At 46.0% G+C, this 20,572-nt stretch overlaps 1 protein-coding gene across 1 annotated transcript; it reads left to right on the top strand.

The window, feature by feature from the left end:
* Positions 1-215: 215 nt before the first annotated feature.
* Positions 216-20,269, top strand: GCH1 (GTP cyclohydrolase 1). The gene is made up of 6 exons (XM_023927141.2): positions 216-640; positions 10,967-11,076; positions 13,231-13,286; positions 16,284-16,315; positions 17,227-17,311; positions 17,967-20,269. Exons 1-6 carry the CDS (start codon positions 349-351, stop codon positions 18,091-18,093), a joined length of 702 nt encoding a protein of 233 aa, XP_023782909.2. The 5' UTR covers positions 216-348; the 3' UTR covers positions 18,094-20,269.
* The last annotated feature ends 303 nt before the right edge of the window (positions 20,270-20,572 follow it).

Consider the following 20,572-nt stretch of genomic DNA (forward strand, 5'->3'; position numbering starts at 1 on the left):
CCGGCACCCCCACCGCAGGTCTCAGCCCGAGGGATCCCCCCTCAGACCTCCCGGCACCCCCACCGCAGGTCTCAGCCCGAGGGATCCCCCCGTGCCCCCTCCGGGCCCCTCCCGCCGAGCGCGGCCCTCACGGCGGTGGCGGCCAATGGCGGCGGCCAATGGGGGCGGCGCGGGCGGGATAAAAGCGGCGGCGGCGGCCGGCACCGCTCGGGCCGGGCAGGGACAGCCCGGGGACTGCGGCGGCTCGGACCCAGCGCTGCCCTCACGGCCCCGGTGCTGCCCGCACGGCCCCGGTGCTGCCCGCACGGCCCCGGTGCTGCCCGCACGGCCCCGCTCCGAGCGCGGCCCATGGAGGCGGCGCGGGGCTGGAACGGGTACTCGCGGCAGGAGCGGCCGCCGCCCTCGCCGCCCGCGGAGAAGCCGCGAGTTCCCCCGGGCACCGGCGGGGATGGGTGGCGGGGAGAGCGGCCCCGCAGCGAGGAGGACAACGAGCTGAGCCTGCCCAGCCTGGCCGCCGCCTACACCTCCATCCTGAGGGCGCTGGGCGAGGACCCGCAGCGGCAGGGGCTGCTGAAGACGCCCTGGAGAGCGGCCACGGCCATGCAGTTCTTCACCAAGGGCTACCAGGAGACCATCGCGGGTAGGGAGCGCTGCCGGGGCTGCGGGGATGGATGGAGTGTCCCGCTCGGGTTCCAGCCCAAGAGGGGCTGCTTTATTCCTTGAAATAAATTTATTGAAGCGTCGTTGCCCTGCCACCGCATCACTCATCTGGCACTCCCTTGTTATCACTTGTATGTCTCCCTGTCCCCTCCCTCCCCAAATATATCGGGGTTTTTTTATTAAACTCTGTGCAGGTAAAGTTTCCATTCTGCCGTAAACCTCTCGTTTGGGTGAGCAGAGCAAGTGCTTTTGCTTCCCCTCCTCTGATGAGAACTTTCCAAGCCCTGGCAGAGGAACTTGTGGGTTCCCTCCTTCCTCCCTCCAGCGAGGCTGTGTTCAGACAGGGTGGGAATATTTGTTTCGATTAGCAGACAGAACGCGTTTGAATTTTCTCAGGGAAAGTCCTGTTCTGCCGAATCGAGTGAGGTTTTTCAAAGGTGGGAATGAAACTTAAGGAAGCGAGGTAAGGAGAAAGGAAAAAGACAGGGAGAACCCTTGTCCATCTCAGGGTCGCAGCAGCAAATGCAGGTGTGGAGAGGAACCCAAGGTTCACATCCCTGCCCCAGCTGAGTGTCTGGGTGAGAGTGTGAGGAAAGGAACTGGCTGGGATAAGTTCTCATCAACAACTCGTTGCTCTGATGCAGGGTAAATACTGCTTGAAAATTTATTTTTTTGCATCACCTTTCCCCTTCTCAGCCTCTTGATTCAGGACTGTACCCAGTACAAACAGTAAAAAGGAGCCTGGAGAGCTCGGGAATTCCCCTTTCTGCCTCTTACAGTAAAAGGCAAGTTCCTGTCAGTAAGGGATGCAAACAGTGTCAGCAAGGATCCGTGAGTGCGGCTGAGGAAGGAGCTGCTCCTTTCTGCTCTCTGGAGTACAGCACTGGTGTGCTGAGCCTGCCCCAGAGCTGCAGCAGGATGTAGCCGAATGCAAAGGCTGAACTGTGCTGATTGATGGCATCAGGGAGCTCCTGCTGGCACAGCAGAGTCCTTTTCTAAGTGCACTGTGCTTCATCGTAAAGGCTGGGTTTTGTGTTTAGTTTCTTTTTTATTTCTTGGCTGTTGGCTCTTTTGAAATCAGATTACGACAACTTCCAGCATTCACTCTACTCGTGGTCAGCTTAAACTCTTGTGCCAATGTTGTGTCCCAGCTTCCCCCAGGAACAGCATTTCTGCCTTGCAAGTTGTTCTGCCTTTCAGATCAACCCAGGTTTTTAGGTCACATCTGGGAATAGGCTCTGGGCTGCAGTGGCCATCCTCGTTCCTCTCAGTCCTGCTGCATGGTGCGTTTGAGGTGAGGTTTCATCAGGATTTCACAGTATCATCTTTTGTTTGCTGGGATTAACTTTCCTCATTTTACTGCTGTAAAACACAGGAGGTCTCTCAGTCATCCTGTCAAGCTCTAGCAGAAGGAATTTTTTGAGTGATAATTTGAGCATGAATTTTTGTGCTGAACCTGGATGAGGTTGCTGCCCTTCTTAAGTCCTCTTATCTTGCTGCCAGTTTTGTGTGCACATGTTACCTGAAGTAATGTTGGAGACATTTTTCTGCTCCAAGGTGGGATCTGTGTGGTCTTCTAATCTCTCACATTCATTTAATTAAGCAGAATAGTTCTGGGTACTCCGCTCCTCTGATTACCCATGCCTGGGAGAGAGCTGTATTATATCCAAGGATAGAAAATTTCACTATTGGGTGCTCTGCTCCTGGACTGCTTTTTTCTTTTTAGAAAATCATGTGAAGCTGTGATACTAACATTCCTTCCTGTGTCAGGTGGGGAATCCTTTTACTTTCAAGCTCCTCACCTCCACTTGCAGGATGCTCAGCTTCCACTTCTCCCCATCCCAAACAGAAGGAAGAACTGTGGCTGAAGGACAAGCTCCCAGCAGACAGCAAGGCAAGTGGTGGATGAAGAGTTTGTTAGGAGAGTCATTATGAGTAAATTCTTCTTAGAGAGCTTTAAGGACATCGTGAACCCTAGAGCCAACAGCTACAGAATATTTGGGCACAAAAGTAGCTGTGGGGCTGCTGCTGTCTTTGCTGCAGCAGCCTGTGCTGTTCCCTTGGTTGTACTAATTCTGCTCTCTGCCTGACCACTGGAACTGGACCAGCAAGTGGCTCCTGAAAAAGAAAATTAACCAAAACAAACCCAAACCCTCCCCAAAAGCCTGACAAAAAGCAGCCTTGACCTCCTGTTTTCTCAGGTTTTTGCAGCTTATTCAGCTCTTCCTGTGGAGTTGTCAGGGAGTTGTGCAGAGCCAAAAGATCCTGCCTGAGCCTCTTTTTCTCCAGGATGAGCCCTTTTCCCAGCTCCCTTAGCCTCTCCTGGGGCTCCAGACCCTTCCCCAGCTCCCTTCTCTTCTGGAGAGCATGAAGTTGCCAGTGCACTGCCAGAGGTCTGTGTTTGGTGTGCTTGACTCCCTCACTGTGTTATTGCAGGGAGCTGGACTAGATGGCCTTTAAGGATTCCTTCCAGCCCAAACTATTCCATGATCTTTTTGGTTTCTGTGTGTCTGGGAACAGAATACCCTTGGAGCATGGTTAAATGTGCTGGTCATTTGATCTCCTGTCCTGGGTGTTGTCACTTTGCTTCCATGACACCTGGTTGTGTTTGTACATTTGTATTTCCCACAGCTTACCTTTGTAGTATTGTAGGGAAGATAACACCTAAATTCTGTCTCTCCATTCAGATTTGTGAGCAGCAGAGAAGCTGATTCTGCTTTCCAGCTTCTACTCTGTGTTTCCTCACTTGTTTTCAGCAGTGTTGAGTGACAGTGTTCCTGCCTTACCCCCTGTTCATCTCTATCTGTGTTCTGCAGCTGCTCAGTGTTGTGTGTCAGAGCCATTAGTAGAGTTTACTTGTTAAATATCTGTATCTGGCTCTTTCTGTTAATTCCAGATTGTAATTTATTAATCCTGGCTTTACTAAAGGCCTCAACCCCTTTCATTGACGGGATGTATTCAAATGTGCTGTTCCCACTTCTGTAGTTACCAGCCATCACACTTGGATTGGAATAGCAAGAATACCTCTAGTGATTTCAAATAAAATCCACCTGGGGACCAGATTAAAAAGCCTGACAGCTCAGTGCAGACACTTGAGCACTGGTGTAGACTGGCAGCTGTTGCAAAAGAAACCTCTTGATGTGTTGGTAAGGATGGCAGAGCAGGAAAGTCACCAACAAATCCAATTCCAATTTCATGCAGTGCTTCTGTGCCAGCATCCAAGAACGTGTTCTTTTCCAGGGTCAGATCTATCAGCTTCTTACTTCTGGGTGTAAATTGTATTTCAGAATTGCCCCCTTGGCTGGTGAGGGTTAAGAGCAGGGCCGTGAGAGCCAGGTGCCTTTAGCTTTTTGATAGATGGTTCAGGCAGCTACCTGCCACACAAAGGTCAAACCTTGTCCCTCCTTTTACTAAAGGCTTCATGTCATGCTTAGAGGTGATGTCTGAGAGTCTAATAATAAATACTACAAAGCACAAGCGTGTGCAAAGGCAGTAAATGAGTGAATAAATGTAAGTACAAAGTTGCAGACAGCACCAACTCTCAACTGAAGCTGAAGGTTTCGCACCCAAGCAACTGGTAAGTTACAGAAGCATTGTCAACCATTCTGCCTTTGAAAGGTGAACCATAAATGAGTTGGTTTGGATTGTGTAACCCTGCAGGAAACATTAGGCACAGGGTTGGACAGGCTGCATGCATCTGCAGGAGGAGGCTGAGCTGTTCTCATCAGCCAAAAACACTCAAAGCAAAACTTGTTCACCAAACTGGGCTTGCTGGTGATGGAGGGAGCTGCTACCAGGGAAGTCTCCCAGCCTTTATCCATGTAAGCATGGCAGGTTCACCTGTCCTTTCACTGTGTTTAACAGGGAAATGAAAATCAGAAATACTGGGAGGGGATAACTTTGTTTCCCAGATTTCTGTGGTTCAAAAGGCTGCATGTTATTCACCTGCAAGCCAAGTGACTCTGCTGAGCAGCTTTTATTTCAAAGCAAATAACTAGTTAGGTCATTTCCTCACTCATTAGTTTATATGCTTTTCCTACACTGACAGGTGAAAAAATTCAACCTTAATATTCTTTAAGTCTGTGTGGATTTGGTATTTTTATAGAGAACAACAATGGTGTAAGCTCATAAATTTTTCCAGCCTGCTCGGTTTGCTGTGCTGAGGTGATAAGCATTGCTGTGTCAAAACACACAGTGCCTTAAGCAAACAGGGCTGTTTGATCAGCAGCACTGCCCTTTGCTAGGAGCTGGGAAGGTGCTGTATTTTCCTGGAATGGAGGTGCTGCTGGCTCATCCATGAGGACATGGTAATCTATTAACAGCTGAAACCTCAGCATTGTTGTGCTCCAGTCTTGTTTCTTGTAAACCAGAGGGTGGGAAGTACAGGGTTGTTCAGAGTGAGGTTTTTTTTTGGGTTTCTTCAACCTCTGCCCCCACATAAGACAAGCCTACTGTGCTGGAATATGCACTAAATGCAGTGAAACTTTTGGGAGCTGGGACCTTCCTGGATCATCTCCATGTTAATGCTCAAGTAACACTAGGTTTGGTTGGGTTTTGTCAGGAATTTATTAAATATTGTAACCTCTGGATCAGAACTGGTGCAAGCTTCTAATCTTTCATGTTGGTCTTCCAAAGTGTTTTGTCTTTGATTTTTCCTTTGTTTCAGTTTCACAAAAAGTGTGAATGAGCACTTTTTGTGAAATGGGATGTTGAAATGGTTATTGAAATCCTGATACATTTTAATGAGCTTTTCTATAACAATGCTTTTGCTCATATTAATAAACCTCCTGGCAGAGGACAACTTCTAGAACCTAATCTTGGCTTCATCTGTCTGCAGTAGCTGATCTGTTATGAATAGACTCCAGTGTCACTACAACATGGAGTGTATCTTACAGGAAAATAAACAAATCTGTACAAATCACAGCCAGAATTAGCTGAACAGCAATAAAGCTTTTCCTTTATCTTTGCTCCTATGGCAAGTCCCTCGAATCACACATCTTGTTCACCTCCCTTGTGGTAACTGAGGGATTGATCTTTGCTTCTGAAGCAAATGTTCCCATCTGAAGCTGGCACAAAATTCTTTTGTGTCTAAGCTTTCTCCTGATTCCTGCTAGGAAGGTGTGCTATGTGTGTTATGAGTGTTCATTTCTCAGCATCTTTTGAACTCTATTGCCTATTTAAACAGTCATGTGGCATCTCAGGCTGTGCCTCTTTCTAGAGCTCTTCAGTACTTCTTGAAGCAAATGACATACCCAGAGCCTCCCCTTAACAACCTGAAGTCATTCACTTTCTGCAGCAGTACAAGCCCTTTATATTAATGTCTTTATAGCCTGGTTCTCTGAATACATAATAAATTCCTGGCGCCTTTTTAATACTCAAAGGCTGCAATAATTTTCTTGTTGCTTGTCTGGAATGTTTTCCCTAACTACAGTTACCTGTAATGTCATCACATGAATAAATAATAAACAAAGTCAGGTTTGACTCTACTGCTTACCCAGCAGTAGCTGAGATGTTTTTACAGCAGTTTCCTTCCAGATTTCATCCTGACCCTGCAATCTGCGGCTTTCCCTGCCACACATTCAGCTGTTAACTCGTGTCTCCTGCTGCCAGCTACATCTGTCCTCAGCTGGGGAGGAACTCTGAGAAAGACAATCAGAAATATCTGCCAGCATTCCCCAGGTGCTTCTGCCTTAAAGACCAGTTAGCCTGAGCTGGCTCATGGAGCACCCTCCAAACCATGACCTGCTCCTGGTTCATGCGGTCCCTGCCTCTGCTTTGGGTGTAGCTCTGTGTTCCTGGAGGTGTAGCCAGTGCTGTAGCTTGTTCCAGCTGGTGGGTGTTGGTGAGATGTGCCTTGTCCCATAGGATGTCATCCTGCCTCGGCCTGAGCCCATTCCTGCCCTGCCTGTGGCACTTGAGGTCACCGTGGAGAGCAAAGGACAGCAGGGACAGCCCCGACCTGTGAGAAGGCTGTCAGGAGAACCTCGAGCCTTTTGTCTCTGCCAGGATGGATGAGCTCAGGCAGAAGCAGCGTCAGGGAGTTCCTGAGGCTGCCTTCATCCCGCTGGCACTGAGCAACCTGCACTTAAATTGGAGCTGTGAGGCAGCTTAACACCGTGGGGAAGTGCTTTAACTCCTGGTGAGAACAACCTGCATCACTTCACTCCCAGGCACAGTGAAAAAGGCAGCTCTGAAGTGCTGTGAAGCTGCTGCAGTGCTGCCATCCTTCATCCCCTCCACCTCCCGAGCCCATTCTGGGTGGGCTCTGCCTTCTCTGGTTGCCAGAGGTGCTTTTGCTTTCCTGTGTCACATTAAAGCCATGCAAATAGTTTCTATAGCAACAGGTATCTTTGCTTAGCTCTGACGCAAAATCCTGAAAGGTCTTTCTCATTCTGTCTTCATCCAGTTCTGATTTTTCATTTTATCAACTCTTTTTGAAGATAAAGAGAAATTAATTCTGCTCTGTTTCAGGAGTTAACTTGGAGCACAGGTGCCTATTCAGTTTCAACAGCCCAGTGAAGTTTTTGCATCAGGAACTGAACTTTTGGCTGAAGGAAAAATCAGCTGGAATAATTTAGAGAGCATCCTGACTCTACAAACCATGAAATCAAACTAGTCAAGCAGGCAGCATGGCCTAGTAGTTAGAGTGAAAGAACAGGAAAAGGGGGAAGATTTGTCCCCAGCTTTGCTTCTGGCCTGGTTAGTCTGAGGTTGTTTCCCTTTCTGTCCTTTCAGCTCTGTTAAATTCTCCAGAATGTGTGCTGCAGCACACAGGTTGAGCTTGTCAGAGCCCTGTTTGATGCTATTGCAAATAGAAAAACTAGGAAAAAAAATTCAAAAAAATCTCTAAAAAAACCTAAAGAGAACCCCTGACAAATTTAGATAAAATGGTGTTGCCTCCCTGCACAAGGTGTTTGAGTCTCTGCCAGAGAAGTGTCTCCTGTGTAATTACTGCAGGAGCTGCTGCAGTGGGCCACAGGTAGCAGCAGCTGTGGAAAGATGCTCTGCTCTCTCTGCTTTTATCATCACGGGGCTTGGGCTCCAAAAGAGGAGGTGTAAAGATGGGCAGGCTTCAAGCTGTGCTAATTTTCAGGGAGAGAGGCTTGTGAAGTGTGAGCAGGAGGGACTGGAGCAGGCAGGGGTGAATGGCCACTCAAGATCATGGCCATTTACTCAGGTAGTGCCCTTCAGCCTCACATTTTGTTTTACCTGTGTGTCTTTGCATCACCTGGCACTTGGGGAAGAGCTCTTGAAGGGCCTAACACTGAGCTGGTTTCTTCCTTTGTGAGCCTCTCTTCTCAAGGAGTAGCTGGTGCTGACAAAATCAGCACATCTTGCTGCAGGCACAACTGCAGGTGTTGTCTGTGATCTGGCTGCAACTTGCTGCTAATATTAAATAATAAAATAACAATATTTTTACATATAATATTATAAAATAAAGATTAATAAATTTTAAAAATTATATTATTAAATAATATAAATAAAAAGTGCAAAAATGGCGAGACCACTATAAATAAGGAGCGTGAGGCACCTCACAGCTCTGTGGCTGCGTTCTTGATGTGCAGATCTGTTTTCTTACCTCTAGCACTCCCCTGGTTGTGCATTGTCCACACTGCTGAGACTGGGCTGTGGCATAAGAGGGGATGTGCAAGAAGGGTGGATGCCCTTTGTGCTCCTGTTCCATTGCTTTGGCCATGAGAAGGATACAGGATGCCTTTTGTTCCTGGAGTTGCCTGTGTGGTACTTCTGAGGTCATTTAAACTTCTCTTTGGCTGAGCTCTCTCCGTGATACAACACGGCTGTGAGAGAAAGTTTGTAAGGATCTACTAACATATATTTTGGATGTTAATTAATGTGTACAGGCATCTTAATGCACATGGATATGAGGTTTCATGGGTGAAGTACCTTCTGTTGTAGCTGTGGCCCTGCTCTGTGTCACACACCACGACTCCTAATGAGAATTTGGCCATTTCTGGCTGTTCTGAACAATCTGCTTTGCGAGCGTGCTGACGTAAATCCATATCTGACATCAGGCTCTGATATGCTTCTGGCAAGGCTGGTGTGAGCTGAGCTGGGGGTCTAATAACAGCAGCAGTCACTCTGGAGATGCTTCGTGGATCAGTTTGGATTTTGTTTTAATAACTCTGGCCGCAGCAGCAGGTTTTGTGCAACCACTGTTTGCCTTTCTGCTGTGGAAATGGCACGGCTGCAGAGTGCTGCAGGAGGAGCTCAGAACCCAGACAGCTGCTCTGCCTCCCCTTCCCTTTCCTGCGAGTCTGTTCAGATCCCCTGTTTTGGATTCTCCCTTTGCCTGGCTGAATTCCTAATTACACAACTGCACGATGCTGCCTGTGCAATCGAAACCCTCTCCAGTAGTGCTGGTGTAAACCAGACCCAAAAATTTGAAGAACACAATCATGTGCCTTCACAGAGCGGTTCTCTGGCCTTTTTCATGCCCCCTCCTCCTGCTCTCTGACCTGATCCAAACCCTTCTGGGACTCATCCTGGCTGCCTTGCGGGTTGCCAGCCCTTCTCAGGAAAGAACCCGTGTCGCAGGCGGAACGTCTTGCGCAGTTTCCAGGGTTACCTGTGCAGTGCTGATAGCAGGCAGGAAATTAAAATGCTCCGTGATGATGATGATCCCTTATCAACAGCAGATGGTGGCCATTAGCTGGACGTGTGTGTCAGGCAGCAAGGCAAGCAGAGCAGACACCACTGCTGGGTTTGTGTCACCACCACTGCTGGGTTTGTGTCACCACCTCTGCAGGTGCTCTGTGGTTCATGCAGGGCAGTCTCTGAGTGCCCTGGTCTGCCTGCAGTGGTTGGGATTCTGCTTTCCTGGAAGTAACTCCAAGGACTCAGCGTGGCTTTCATGCCTTAAGTTTTAGCTTTCATGTTTTTCATATTCTGTGCTGCCTAGGTGTGTAGTTCTGAGCTTCATATGAAGTTTTAGTGACCTCTCTTCATAGAGTGGGTCGACAAAACATTTCCTTTTCCAGCTTGATACCAAGGACAATCATCAGAATTCAGGTCCAAAAGCAGAAACAACAGTGGACTGCAGAGAAAACAAGAAGGATGGGACTTCATAACCTGAAGCTGTAATTGGACAATTAACCCTGATATGCAGATGGACCAAAACTTATAAAAGTGTGAGACCTCATGATCAGTCATCCATTTTTGTGACCATTTTCAGGTCCATCTTGGGTGTAGCCCTGGCCAGGCTCTTGTACTGCCCAATGTCTTTCAATAAATACCTACTTTATTCTTAATTCTGTCTAGTCTGTGTTCTAGGTCAGCCTTTTCAAGGCATGAGCTTCCATCTGAACTTGTTTGCAGAGTTCCTTGGCCTTGTGATCAGCCCATCTGTACAGCTGGTCATCTCCTGCAAGTTTCTCCTTCATACACAACTTTTCTGTCTTGTTCTTCAAAAGACCTGATTTCCTGACTTGGGACTATTCTACTTTTAAGCTCTCTGAGCATGGTCTGGGCGCCTGCAATCTTTGTGGAGACTGATGTGCCAGGATTGTTTGGGCATTTGTCAAGGAACTGCTGAAAGTGGAAAATCAAGTGAGGATCCATTCTGAGCTGAGCTCTGAGATTAGCCAAGTGTCATGTTATGTGTTCCTTTTCTTACTGAGCTGTCTCTTCTCCCTTCTGTCTCTGGGGGGTTTCTGCACCTCACTTTTCTGCTAACTCTGGGGTGCAGAATTATCCTGGAGTGTGGATATGCCCACTCGTTTCAGATCAGGACAGCAAATCTCTCCCCAGATGTGTCTCTGACTTCTGTGTGTACCTAAACAGCTGCTGCCTGGCGTGCTACAGGATGAAACTTGCATGCAAGGCCTTCCTGGAGACAGTAATGCTGGTGTTAAAGTGTTTGGAGGAACCCCTGTGATGGCTCAGATCTTCCCTGGCCTTGGTTTGGCTTTGCTTGTGGAAGCACCGACGGAAGGCCACTTTTGAGACGTGCTCTTTTTTTCAGCTGTAGGCTTAATTGCTCTTAAGATATCAGTAATTCTGCAAAAACCAGATCTGTTCTAAACCATGCTCAAGCTATAAATTAAATCAAACCCTCCAGGCTGACTTGTGGTGCAGCACGTAGGCAGTGTGACACTCTGGCAGATGTGGCATCGTATGCAAACCAAAATGTGCTTGTGATGTTGCTTCTTCCTTCCTTCCCAGACCTTAACCCTAAAATCTATAGCCCTGAGAGAGTTCTGCCCTTGCTACAAGCTTTCTCAGGCACTGGCTGGGAGAGCCTGCTGTGCTTTTTGCTTTTATTTTTAATGCAAATGTTTAATTTCAGATGTCCTGAACGACGCCATCTTTGACGAAGACCATGATGAGATGGTAATTGTGAAGGACATAGACATGTTCTCATTGTGTGAGCATCACCTCGTTCCATTTGTTGGAAAGGTAACTCTCCCTCACAGAACAAATGTGGGAATGCACAATAAAAGACCTTAAGTACATGTAAAAGACTTTGTAGCTGTAGCTACAGAGCTTTTAAGGCTGTAAGTACTTGCTGCTTATGGCTACTGTTCTAGAAGTTTAATCTTCAGAATACAAATAAGGAAGGCCTCCTTAATGTGAGGTTTTATTTGAATTTAAGCTCCTGAAATATAATGCTCAACCTTTCCTAGTCTAAGTAATCTAATGGTTTCTGACATTTCATATCAAAGCTCTTCTTCACGAAGCAGCAGCAAGCCTTGAGGGCAGACATCTTGATATTAAACCAGCTCACCCTGCACTCTGGCTCTGTCATGGATTTAGCTCCTGGCTCGGAGCTATCCAGTGCACATTCATCTCTGAAACCCCCTGTGACTGGAACAAACTCATTAGCAGCCCTGCTTTAATTATGTGAGCCAAGTTAGGGTGACCAAAACAGGCTATGCTTAATTGAAGAGTAGTGTGAAATGGGCCAGTGCTTCAGAGGGTGTTGGAATTGTAATGCCAACAACTTTAAGGAAGTAAAATTTCCCCAGTTAACCACTGGAGAGGTGATGAGGAGTTCTGAGTGGGAGCTGCACGTCTCAGCCTCTTCACCCCCTTATCAGCACAGAAGGATGGAGCTTAGCCTGATCCATCTGTTACCACAAAGTGCTCACAGGTCCAAGAGCAGCACGTGCTGGTGTTGTCTATAAAATTCAATCACTGCCACATATGTTCCAAGCAAACTGTCTCCCAAAAATAAAACACATGAACAGAAACCAGCTGTTTATTTGGTTGAGTCAATTCAGTTTTGTCTGCTTTCTTTTCTTGCTGTTAATGTTTTGTACTGGAGAACAGGATAACCTCTTTTTCTGTGCAAGTTTTCTGTTGTTCCTGTTACTCTTGGTTGTGTGTACTGTGTATTATCTCCCTGTTACTCCTGTGGCAATGTGTGCATTTTTTTTTTACATCCAGCTGTTTAGCCTGTGTGGTTTGGAGAAATCTCCTCACAAACACCAACTCAGCACTACTAAATTACTTGGTATGGCTCTAAATATTCAGAGTAACCATTGCCCTGCTGGGTGCACCAAACAGGCTGCAAACACTGACCTGTTGCATTTGCAGTTCTGTCTTAAAGGAAATCAAGAAATCTGCAAAAATATGGGGAAGAGGATTCAAAGCTCATTTCTAACTCGTGTCTCTCACTTTGTCTGAAATGTTTCATGTCTTTTCAGGTGTCAGTGGGTTGATTGCCTAACAGAAGGGGTAGGAATGAGCAAGTTAGCCAGGTAATCAGGTGCACTGTGGTACCTCCACTGCAGGTACAGCAGCACAGGATTCTGAGATGGGGCCTCCAGGCAAAACCAGAATCCCCCACTGACACTCCCCTGCTGTATCTTGGCTAATTTTTCAAGTCTCTGGCACAGTGGCACAAGTTTATCATCTGTTCTAACCCACAGGAATAATCAGTAGTCCCCATGGACTTTCTAAAAACAAGGAGCTAAATGTCCTTCCCTTCATATCTGAGCACTTTTCTGCTAAACTTCTTCCAATTTAGTTCAAGTAAATGTTCAGCAAATCCATATTTGAGCAGGATGGAAGCTGAGTTAATCATCAGTGATCTATGATACTAAAACAAGAAAGAAAATCAAATCAGGAAGAGCAGCCTGATTTTTGGTGGTAAAATACTTCTTGCCATCAGAATTTTCACTGGAAGTAAAGCACAATCCCTCTTCCTTCCGCTCCCTAAATCCATTTAAGGTCTTGAAAGAAAAGCATGTTTATTTTAGACAAATAGTGCTGTGCTGAGTAATAGACTGCCTTTGTACCCGAATGCAGCAGTGTTCTGTAGCATTCCTGAGACTTGGAACATAAGCCTTGACTCTTGAAGAGCTGTGACTTTTCTCCCCCTCAGAAAAGCTCACCTATTCTTCACCAGGACCTCATGAGGCATTCACAGTCTCAGCTCCACAATTCCCCAGGCTTGCATGGTGCCATGTTCCTCCCACATGCCAAGATTTCTGGGCTATCCCAGAGTTAATTCCTGGGCAAATGCACATCTCATTGTCTGTGCATGAGTTTCACATGCCCTTGGAAGGGTGCTTTTGCTGCTGTTAATGGTTGTTCTCCCCTGTCTAGGTACACATTGGTTATCTCCCCAACAAACAAGTGCTTGGCCTCAGCAAGCTCGCTAGGTAAGTGTTCTAATGAAAGTGATGCTAATTTGTAAAAAGGATTCTAGGTTGTGCTGGCTGTGCTAATCTCTTTAATCTCCTCTCCCTCTAAACCCCATCCCACTCTGTGTCCTGGATTTGGATTTAGACCAATCCTCAGCATTGTGGTTTGTTTTTTGGTTTTTTTTTTTAATGGGGAAGACAGATAAGTCTTGGAGCTGTGTGTGAATTCTCACCAGTGGCTGCAGCAGAGCCCAAATGCTTTTGTAGGTTTCCCCAGAGCACTGGGGTCTGCAGGGAGCTCTGAGGCAAAGAACAGGAGAATTTGGTTATGTTCTAAGGCAGGCCACAAGAAAAACAGTGAGAATTTCCAGCTCTTTACCACTTGGGTGTGGATTGACTAAAAAGAACAAAAACCTGAACACTTCCAAACTGTAAATGAACACATTTTATGGATATAAATTGAATCTAAAGCTTTCATCTCTTATCTGACTCTTCAGAAAAATTTAGCATTTCTTCCTTTTGCTGAAGACATGCTGAGAGCACTGTGGGGTAGATTTTATAGATATAGTTCAGCCTAAGAAACAAAGCAATTGTGATACACTTGAGAAATCCATTTATTATGCAAAATAGCTTTTTTCCTCAGCAAGTGCCAGTTGGGTCAGTTCTTGCACTGACTCTTAAGTGACACTTTCTCATGCTGGTGAGGAAGAGGATGGTAGATCCCTTCAATAAGCAGATTATTTGGGATTAGAGTGGAAGGGTCCCTTTTTGAGAAACAAATCTAAAAATCTGGCTGAAGTTCAGACAGAACACATAAGGTTTTGCTTTCCCTGATGGGTCTGTTAATCCTGCTGGAGTTCCAGTAGCACTAATGAGAAATTAGCCCTGCAAATCTGCCTGCCTACTGGGTTTTCTTAGCAGGTAAGAAATGGGTAGGATATGACAGCAAAATGTCCTAAAGTGAGCCAGATCTGTTCTGTGCTCTGCTGGCACAACAGGGAGCTGGGTTTGGAAGTGGAAGGATCCTTGGAGGTCACAAGGATCCTCGTATTGCGTATGTGTAACCTCGTATTGCAGGGAGGCATCTCCCTACCCCCAGCAGTGTTTTTAGGAGTGGGCTTTGCTCTGATTAAAAGGCTGGAAAGAGGTTTTTCAATGTGTGATTTTTCTCCTGCATGTTTTTTTGTGGCTGTACAGAGTTGCTGGAATTGTGAGCTGGGGATCTGAGCTGTCAGAGCTGCAGTTGCTGGGCAAAAGACTTCATCTCCTGTTAGCTGCTTGTTCTTGGGGATGTGACATCCCATGGCTTGTGTTGAGTTTTGGGTGTGTCTTTAAGTGGTGCAGGGCTGGGGGTGTTGTGTTGTTTCTGGGAGTTGGATTTCTGAAGATCATCCATCCTTCCTGAAGAGGTTGTCCTTAGCATCATTTCATTTCTGCAGGGCTCCAATGCAGGATTAGGAGTCACATTTGAAATGTGCATTCACTGCTTTTTGCTTGTTCTGGTCTCCGTTTATCTCTTGATTACAGTTGTAAAAAAGAGCTCAAAATGCTTTTCAGTGATTTATTTTTTTAAAATTTTTAAATGCAAGTGACATCATGGTATTAGAAATGTACATTTTTTTTACTATTTATTCTCAGAACGGAAACCCTCATCAATATGTGCAAGGCTTCCTGCACTGTGCTCAAAGGTTAAATCTTACCACTTTCTTAAGTGAGGGTAAAGCTCCCATATACTGCAATAATAAAAAGATTAGATTCTTGTATAACAAAATGTTCTCACTTTTGAGTGGTTGCCATGAAGAGGTTGGGGGCCAAATCGTGCCCTATATAATGCAACCAGTGTTCAAGCAAAGATTTGTGAGGCTGTTGGTGCTCTAGGCCTAAATCTTTCATAATAGGATTAGTCTAATGTGGTGAGTTTCTGTAGTTGTGGATGACCTGTATTCAGTAAACAAACATCTTTCTCTGGGTTTTAAACTCAGGCTTGAAAATGCTCTTTCAAATAACTCTTTTCACATAAACACCTTGCTAGGACTTCTTCTATGCAATATCTGAGCATGTTTCCTATCCATACAGTTAATCTAAATATTGTGTTGCTTGGTTTTGTGCTGTAACACCACCATTTCATTGCTGGAGGGGACTTTGTACATTTAATTCTCTCTCCAAAACAGCAGGAGAGTCTCATTGTCGGGGATGATTCTTGTAAGTGATGCTTCAGGCTGCCAGCCACTGTCTGGCTTTTGTCTGGTGTGACCAGACAAGGTATCAAAGCTTGCTATAGCAGCTCCTTTTGTGGCCACTTGAAGTATAATTAAGCATTTGAGGTTGGCATGAACAGCCCCTGGAGTTACAGAGCAATTATATGGATTTTCTTAAATGTGTGGATTCTAGAACTGTCATTAAGTGTCACTTCCACTGCCCACCAATGGCTTAAATTTGGAGTTGCATTGGAGGGGACCATTAAGGTGATCCCTGCACTGAAATGTGAAGGAATGGGTGAGATATGGGTGGAGAGATTCTGTTTTAAATAAGACCAATTCTGTCTCATTGTTCTCAGCTAAATTTGTGGTTAAATGCAAGAATCCAAAACATTTCTTGCTCAATCTGGGAATCCATTATCTAAACTGACCTTAAGGCAGCATTTGGTCTAGTCTGAAGCACAGGGAAATATTCAGGAATTAGGGTTCAGGGAGCCTGTGGACATGAATTCCCCCACAATTGTGCAGTGCAGGTGAGTGGGGACACAAGGAATTCCAGACCATCAGAAGGAGACCAGAGAAGTGACTGGTTTGCCCTAAAATAGTCCCTGGTGCTGCAGGTGGGGGGAACCAGTCACTCAACACAGTGATGTGCCAAGGGAAGTCTGTGAGGAACACCTGGGCAGCAGCATGGCCATGGATTCATTCCCAGGAAGGACACGGGGGTCTCTTTTGATAGCATCAAATTAATTGTGAAGATCAGTCAGTGGCCAGCTGGAAATAACTATAATATTGACTTTTTTCCTTTCTCCTTTAGGATCGTGGAAATATACAGCAGAAGATTACAAGGTAAACACAAAATTTGGTGTTTGTTGTGTGCACTCCTCTCCTAGTCAGTGCAGGGGCTGGTAATTGGGGGTGGAGTGTAGATGTGGAGTTTAAGAGAGGAGAAAGACACTTCTGGAAGAGGTTGTGTTATTGTACTTAGCCCCTGCATTCCCAGTGAAGGGTAACTTCTGCCTAGGAAAGTAAATGGAGGCTGGAACTGATTCCAAGGATAAATGTGCTACCAGGATTAACAAAACCAGTTGGATGCTGCTGGAGATGAACTCTCCTGCAGAGGTTTGGAGAGATGCCTTGAGGAATCTTTGTCTGAGGCAATGGAGCAAGAGCTCCCCTGAGGAGAGGAAGCTGCAGGGTCCAAAGCCTTGGGTTGGGCTGAACCTGCTGCCTTTGTCCTGTGGTTAAATTGGACCAGGTCTTGGCAAGAGAAGTCTCAGTGACCACCAGGCTGGTGAATAGAGGGTGTTAGAGCTGCAGGAAGTAAAGCCTTGCAGGACAAAGTTAATTTTTTATCTCCATTTCCTTTCCTTAAGAAGAGAAATTGTGCGTGTGGAATAAATGGCGCAGCAGTAACATTGGGAACAAACACATTAAAAACTGAAACAGAACAGAGAGGCAAGAAAATCTTACTGCAGAATAGGAAATGGAGAAGCTGTTAGAACAAATTGTGGTTGGAGAGGTGGAATGCAGAATGGCTCCAAATATAGACAAGAAAATAAAAGGTCTGTTCCAGGATGGAACATGAATGGAATGAATTCACATGAAATGGAAGATAGGATGGATGGGGCTTGGAGCAGCCTGGTCTAGTGGAAGGTGTGCCCATGGTGGGGGGTTATGAATGAGATGAGCTTTAATGTCCCTTCCAACCCAAACCATTCTGGGATTCTGGGAGTCTGAAGTCCCTGTTGTTCCCTCAGTCCAGGAACGCCTTACCAAACAAATTGCAATCGCCATCACAGAAGCCTTACAGCCTGCCGGGGTCGGCGTCGTCGTGGAAGCTACGTGAGTGATCCCAGGTGTTCCAGGGGTGGGATCCCAGGTGTTCCAGGGGTGGGATCCTGGCTCTGTGTGATCCCAGGTGTTCCAGGGGTGGGATCATGGCTCTGTGTGATCCCTTTGCTGCAGGTGCGTGTTGCCCCTTTGGCCGTGTGGTTGGTTATCAGGCAGAGAGATTAGTAATAATAATAATAACAATAGCAATTGTAAGAACAACCATATTAATAATAAAGTATTACTAGTAGTAATAAAAAACCTAATAATCCTGATGTGCTGCAGCCATTTAAAGTGGGCACTGCCTTATCCTCTGTGGAGATGTGGCAGTGAGGAGCTGTCCCAGCTGCACCAGATCCATGCCCTGTGCTGCTCCTGCCTCCTTGAGCAGTGCAGAGCTTGGGACTGGCAGCAGGCATGTCCCTGTGATCAGAATGCACCTTGGGAAGGTGGGATTTTCCTGGGATCAGGGGAGAGAAGGCAGTGTTCAGTGGCTGAGAATGTGACTCTTCCACAGCTGAGGTGCTGCAGGTGCCCTTTCTGGTTGTGGAGGTTCTGTTATTTTCCCAGAATTAAATGTGGCTGTGTAAGAAACATCTCTCCCTGTGGGATTTCTCCTTCCCCAGGAGTGTTCCTGATGCACTGACTCCCTTCTCCTTTCTCCTAGGCATATGTGCATGGTAATGCGTGGGGTACAGAAAATGAACAGTAAAACAGTAACCAGCACAATGCTGGGGGTATTCCGGGAAGATCCAAAGACCCGTGAAGAATTCCTGACTCTCATCAGGAGCTGAAACTCTGTTACCCTCTGGATGCACTCTGGATTGTTCTGTCCTGTGTCACTGTCTGTCCTTGTCCCCACATCCCAATTCTAAACTAAATCGTGAATTGTTGTCATAGTCTTTGTGCAGTGAAAGGCTTCTGGTGGCAAATGGAAAAGGTAGGGATGAGGGAGGCTCCTCCTGGACTTCCACTGATGCTGATGTCACAGAGTTACAAACAGGAGTTTGGAAATGTCTTTCCATCCATAATGCAGATTATCCAGCTGTCAGGAGAGAAGTGGGGTTTAGGAGTGAAATGGATATTTATGAAATAGTTGTGTTTATTAGAATAAACGTGGAGCAGCACAGGAAACACCTGAAAGGATGTGGATCTTTGTAGGATTGGGATTGTCCCCAATTATTGGACCATGTTTTATTGCAAGTCCTGCAGTGGCTGTTTCAGTACCTGGCTATGTGTGTTATACCTCTGAGTTGTTACCTCTGGTGTGTTTTATATTCTTGCTGGTATTAACCTTCCTTTTTTTGTGTATTTTTTTTGTTTGCTTGAGAAATGTGTAAACTCCATTTTTCCTATCCTCTTAACAGGCAGGGAATTAGCTTCTGAATTATCTGGGACACAGCCCTGTCTCAGTACAAAGGGGTTTATGCACCTTTTTCTCTGTGCCTCAAAATGTCTGACCACTTGAACTGTCAGTTTCTTACTGTTTTTAAGGAAACTTTAACAGAGGATAGGAAAAAACTCTGCAGAGTCTATCTGCAGAGTACTGAGGTATCCAAAGAGGTTTTTAATGATATTTATATCTTGAGCTTTCCTTCTTGGATTTCAGCGGGTTAGACTGAGAAGCTAAAATTAGCCTGATAACATGAAAATGAAGATTTGCAAGCATTTCAAGGTTTCCATTTCCAATATTGGACCTAAAGGTGAGCATGAAATCCTGAGCATAGCACATGGTACATCCCCTCCCTGCCGACAGGTTGGGTTATTTCAGGGCAGAGTAACCTGGAATGACAGCAAGCTCATTTCATAAGAGCAGCTGAGAAAGGCATTTCCAGGGCCACCAGAATGAATCAAACCACATTTTTTCCCTGTCTATGTGGCAACCTCTGTAAGTGGCAGAATTGGTACAAAAAGTTTCAGTCCAGCTGGACTTGGCTGAACTTCTGCTTTGTTACCATTTTAATGGGTGTTTTGTAACTCTTAATTGGGAAAAGATGAGGCGCAAATGAAAACCACCCTCCTCACACCGAGCTTGCAAAACAAATATCAGCCAGGGGGTTGGATGCCCACAGGTTCCCAGGGCTCTCTCTGCTTTCCTGGATATCAATCCAAGATGTCCTGTACACGAACCTCAAGGGCAGCTCCTGCTCTGGCCAGCTCCATCTCACCAACATTCCCCCTCTTGCTCCAGGCCGTGTTGGAAACAAAATGAAAATCATGTCTGGTCAGCTCGGGCCGAAAGAATTTTTTCAAGGAGAACAAGCTCATGTGTTTAATTACACTAATTTTACTTTGAGGGACCTTCACAGCATTATTGGAAAAATCTTTTATAACATCCTCTGTCCTGGATTCTGTAGGATTAGGTGCTGTAACAGTGTTTGTCACTGGTGTAAACAAGCTGTGCTGCACATTGCTAAACCACACCAACCCCATGGCATTTGTTTTCCTGAAATCACCAGTTTTCAGTTCAGTGTGTTACAAATATCCAGCTGAAAAGCCTTAAATCTTTCTTGCCTGAAGTTGGCAGTAAACCTCTCTTTTTAGCTTGACTGGAAGGAGATTTTGAGGACCAAAGGGGCACACACCAGTACATTTATTTCTCTTTCCTTGCTGTAGTCTCTGGAAATTAAATCTCTGTAAAACACTGTCTTGCTCCTGAGACACTAAAAAAGTTGCGTTTTAACCACTTATCTCTCTTCAGGATAAAGTTCACGTTACACCACCACTGTTTTTTATTTCCATGTGACCTGTAGTCCTTAAAACATACCTCTCTCTACTCGTGGCCTTGGATTTTGTTCCCATTTTTGCTGTTGTAAGTCTCAGTGCGTTTTTTGGAACGTCAGCATTGCTCAAACACAGAAGCTTTAACTACACCCCATGTGTAAATATGTATAGGATGTACAGCCCCCTGTTGTACTGCTCACCAGTCCATTGTCTCTGAAACATTAAAGCACAGTGTTATCCTTTGGAGTGGGAGCATCCTTGGGGGACCTGAAGGTGATGGCACTGCACAGGGAAAGGGCAAGAGCTCCCTCCCCTCAGGTGGAGATGGTTTCTGTGCTCCTGGATGACCCAGGGAGCTGGGTTGCTCCTCTGGGATGGGTGTTGCTGTTTTCCACAGCTGAGTCCCCAGCTGGTGACTGGGAAGCAAAAAAAAAACCTCCAGGATTTGTTGTCACCTTCTTTTGCTGCTCCTTGGAGCCAGAGGAATCAAGAGCAAATACACTGGAGCAGGGGTGGTGGGTGGCAGTGGCTGCTCCTGGCACTGAGCTT

Source organism: Cyanistes caeruleus, chromosome 6 (genome assembly GCF_971803275.1).
Source record: "Cyanistes caeruleus chromosome 6, bCyaCae1.hap1.1, whole genome shotgun sequence".
NCBI classification, from domain to species: domain Eukaryota; kingdom Metazoa; phylum Chordata; class Aves; order Passeriformes; family Paridae; genus Cyanistes; species Cyanistes caeruleus.

What these genes read in the sequence shown, in the direction of transcription:
- GCH1 (XM_023927141.2), top strand. Translation starts at nt 349, where the DNA reads ATGGAGGCGGCGCGGGGCTGGAACGGGTACTCGCGGCAGGAGCGGCCG. An exon ending in TCGTTCCATTTGTTGGAAAG is followed by an intron (nt 11,077 to 13,230) that starts GTAACTCTCCCT and finishes TCCCCTGTCTAG; the next exon opens with GTACACATTGGTTATCTCCC. An exon ending in GGCGTCGTCGTGGAAGCTAC is followed by an intron (nt 17,312 to 17,966) that starts GTGAGTGATCCC and finishes CCTTTCTCCTAG; the next exon opens with GCATATGTGCATGGTAATGC.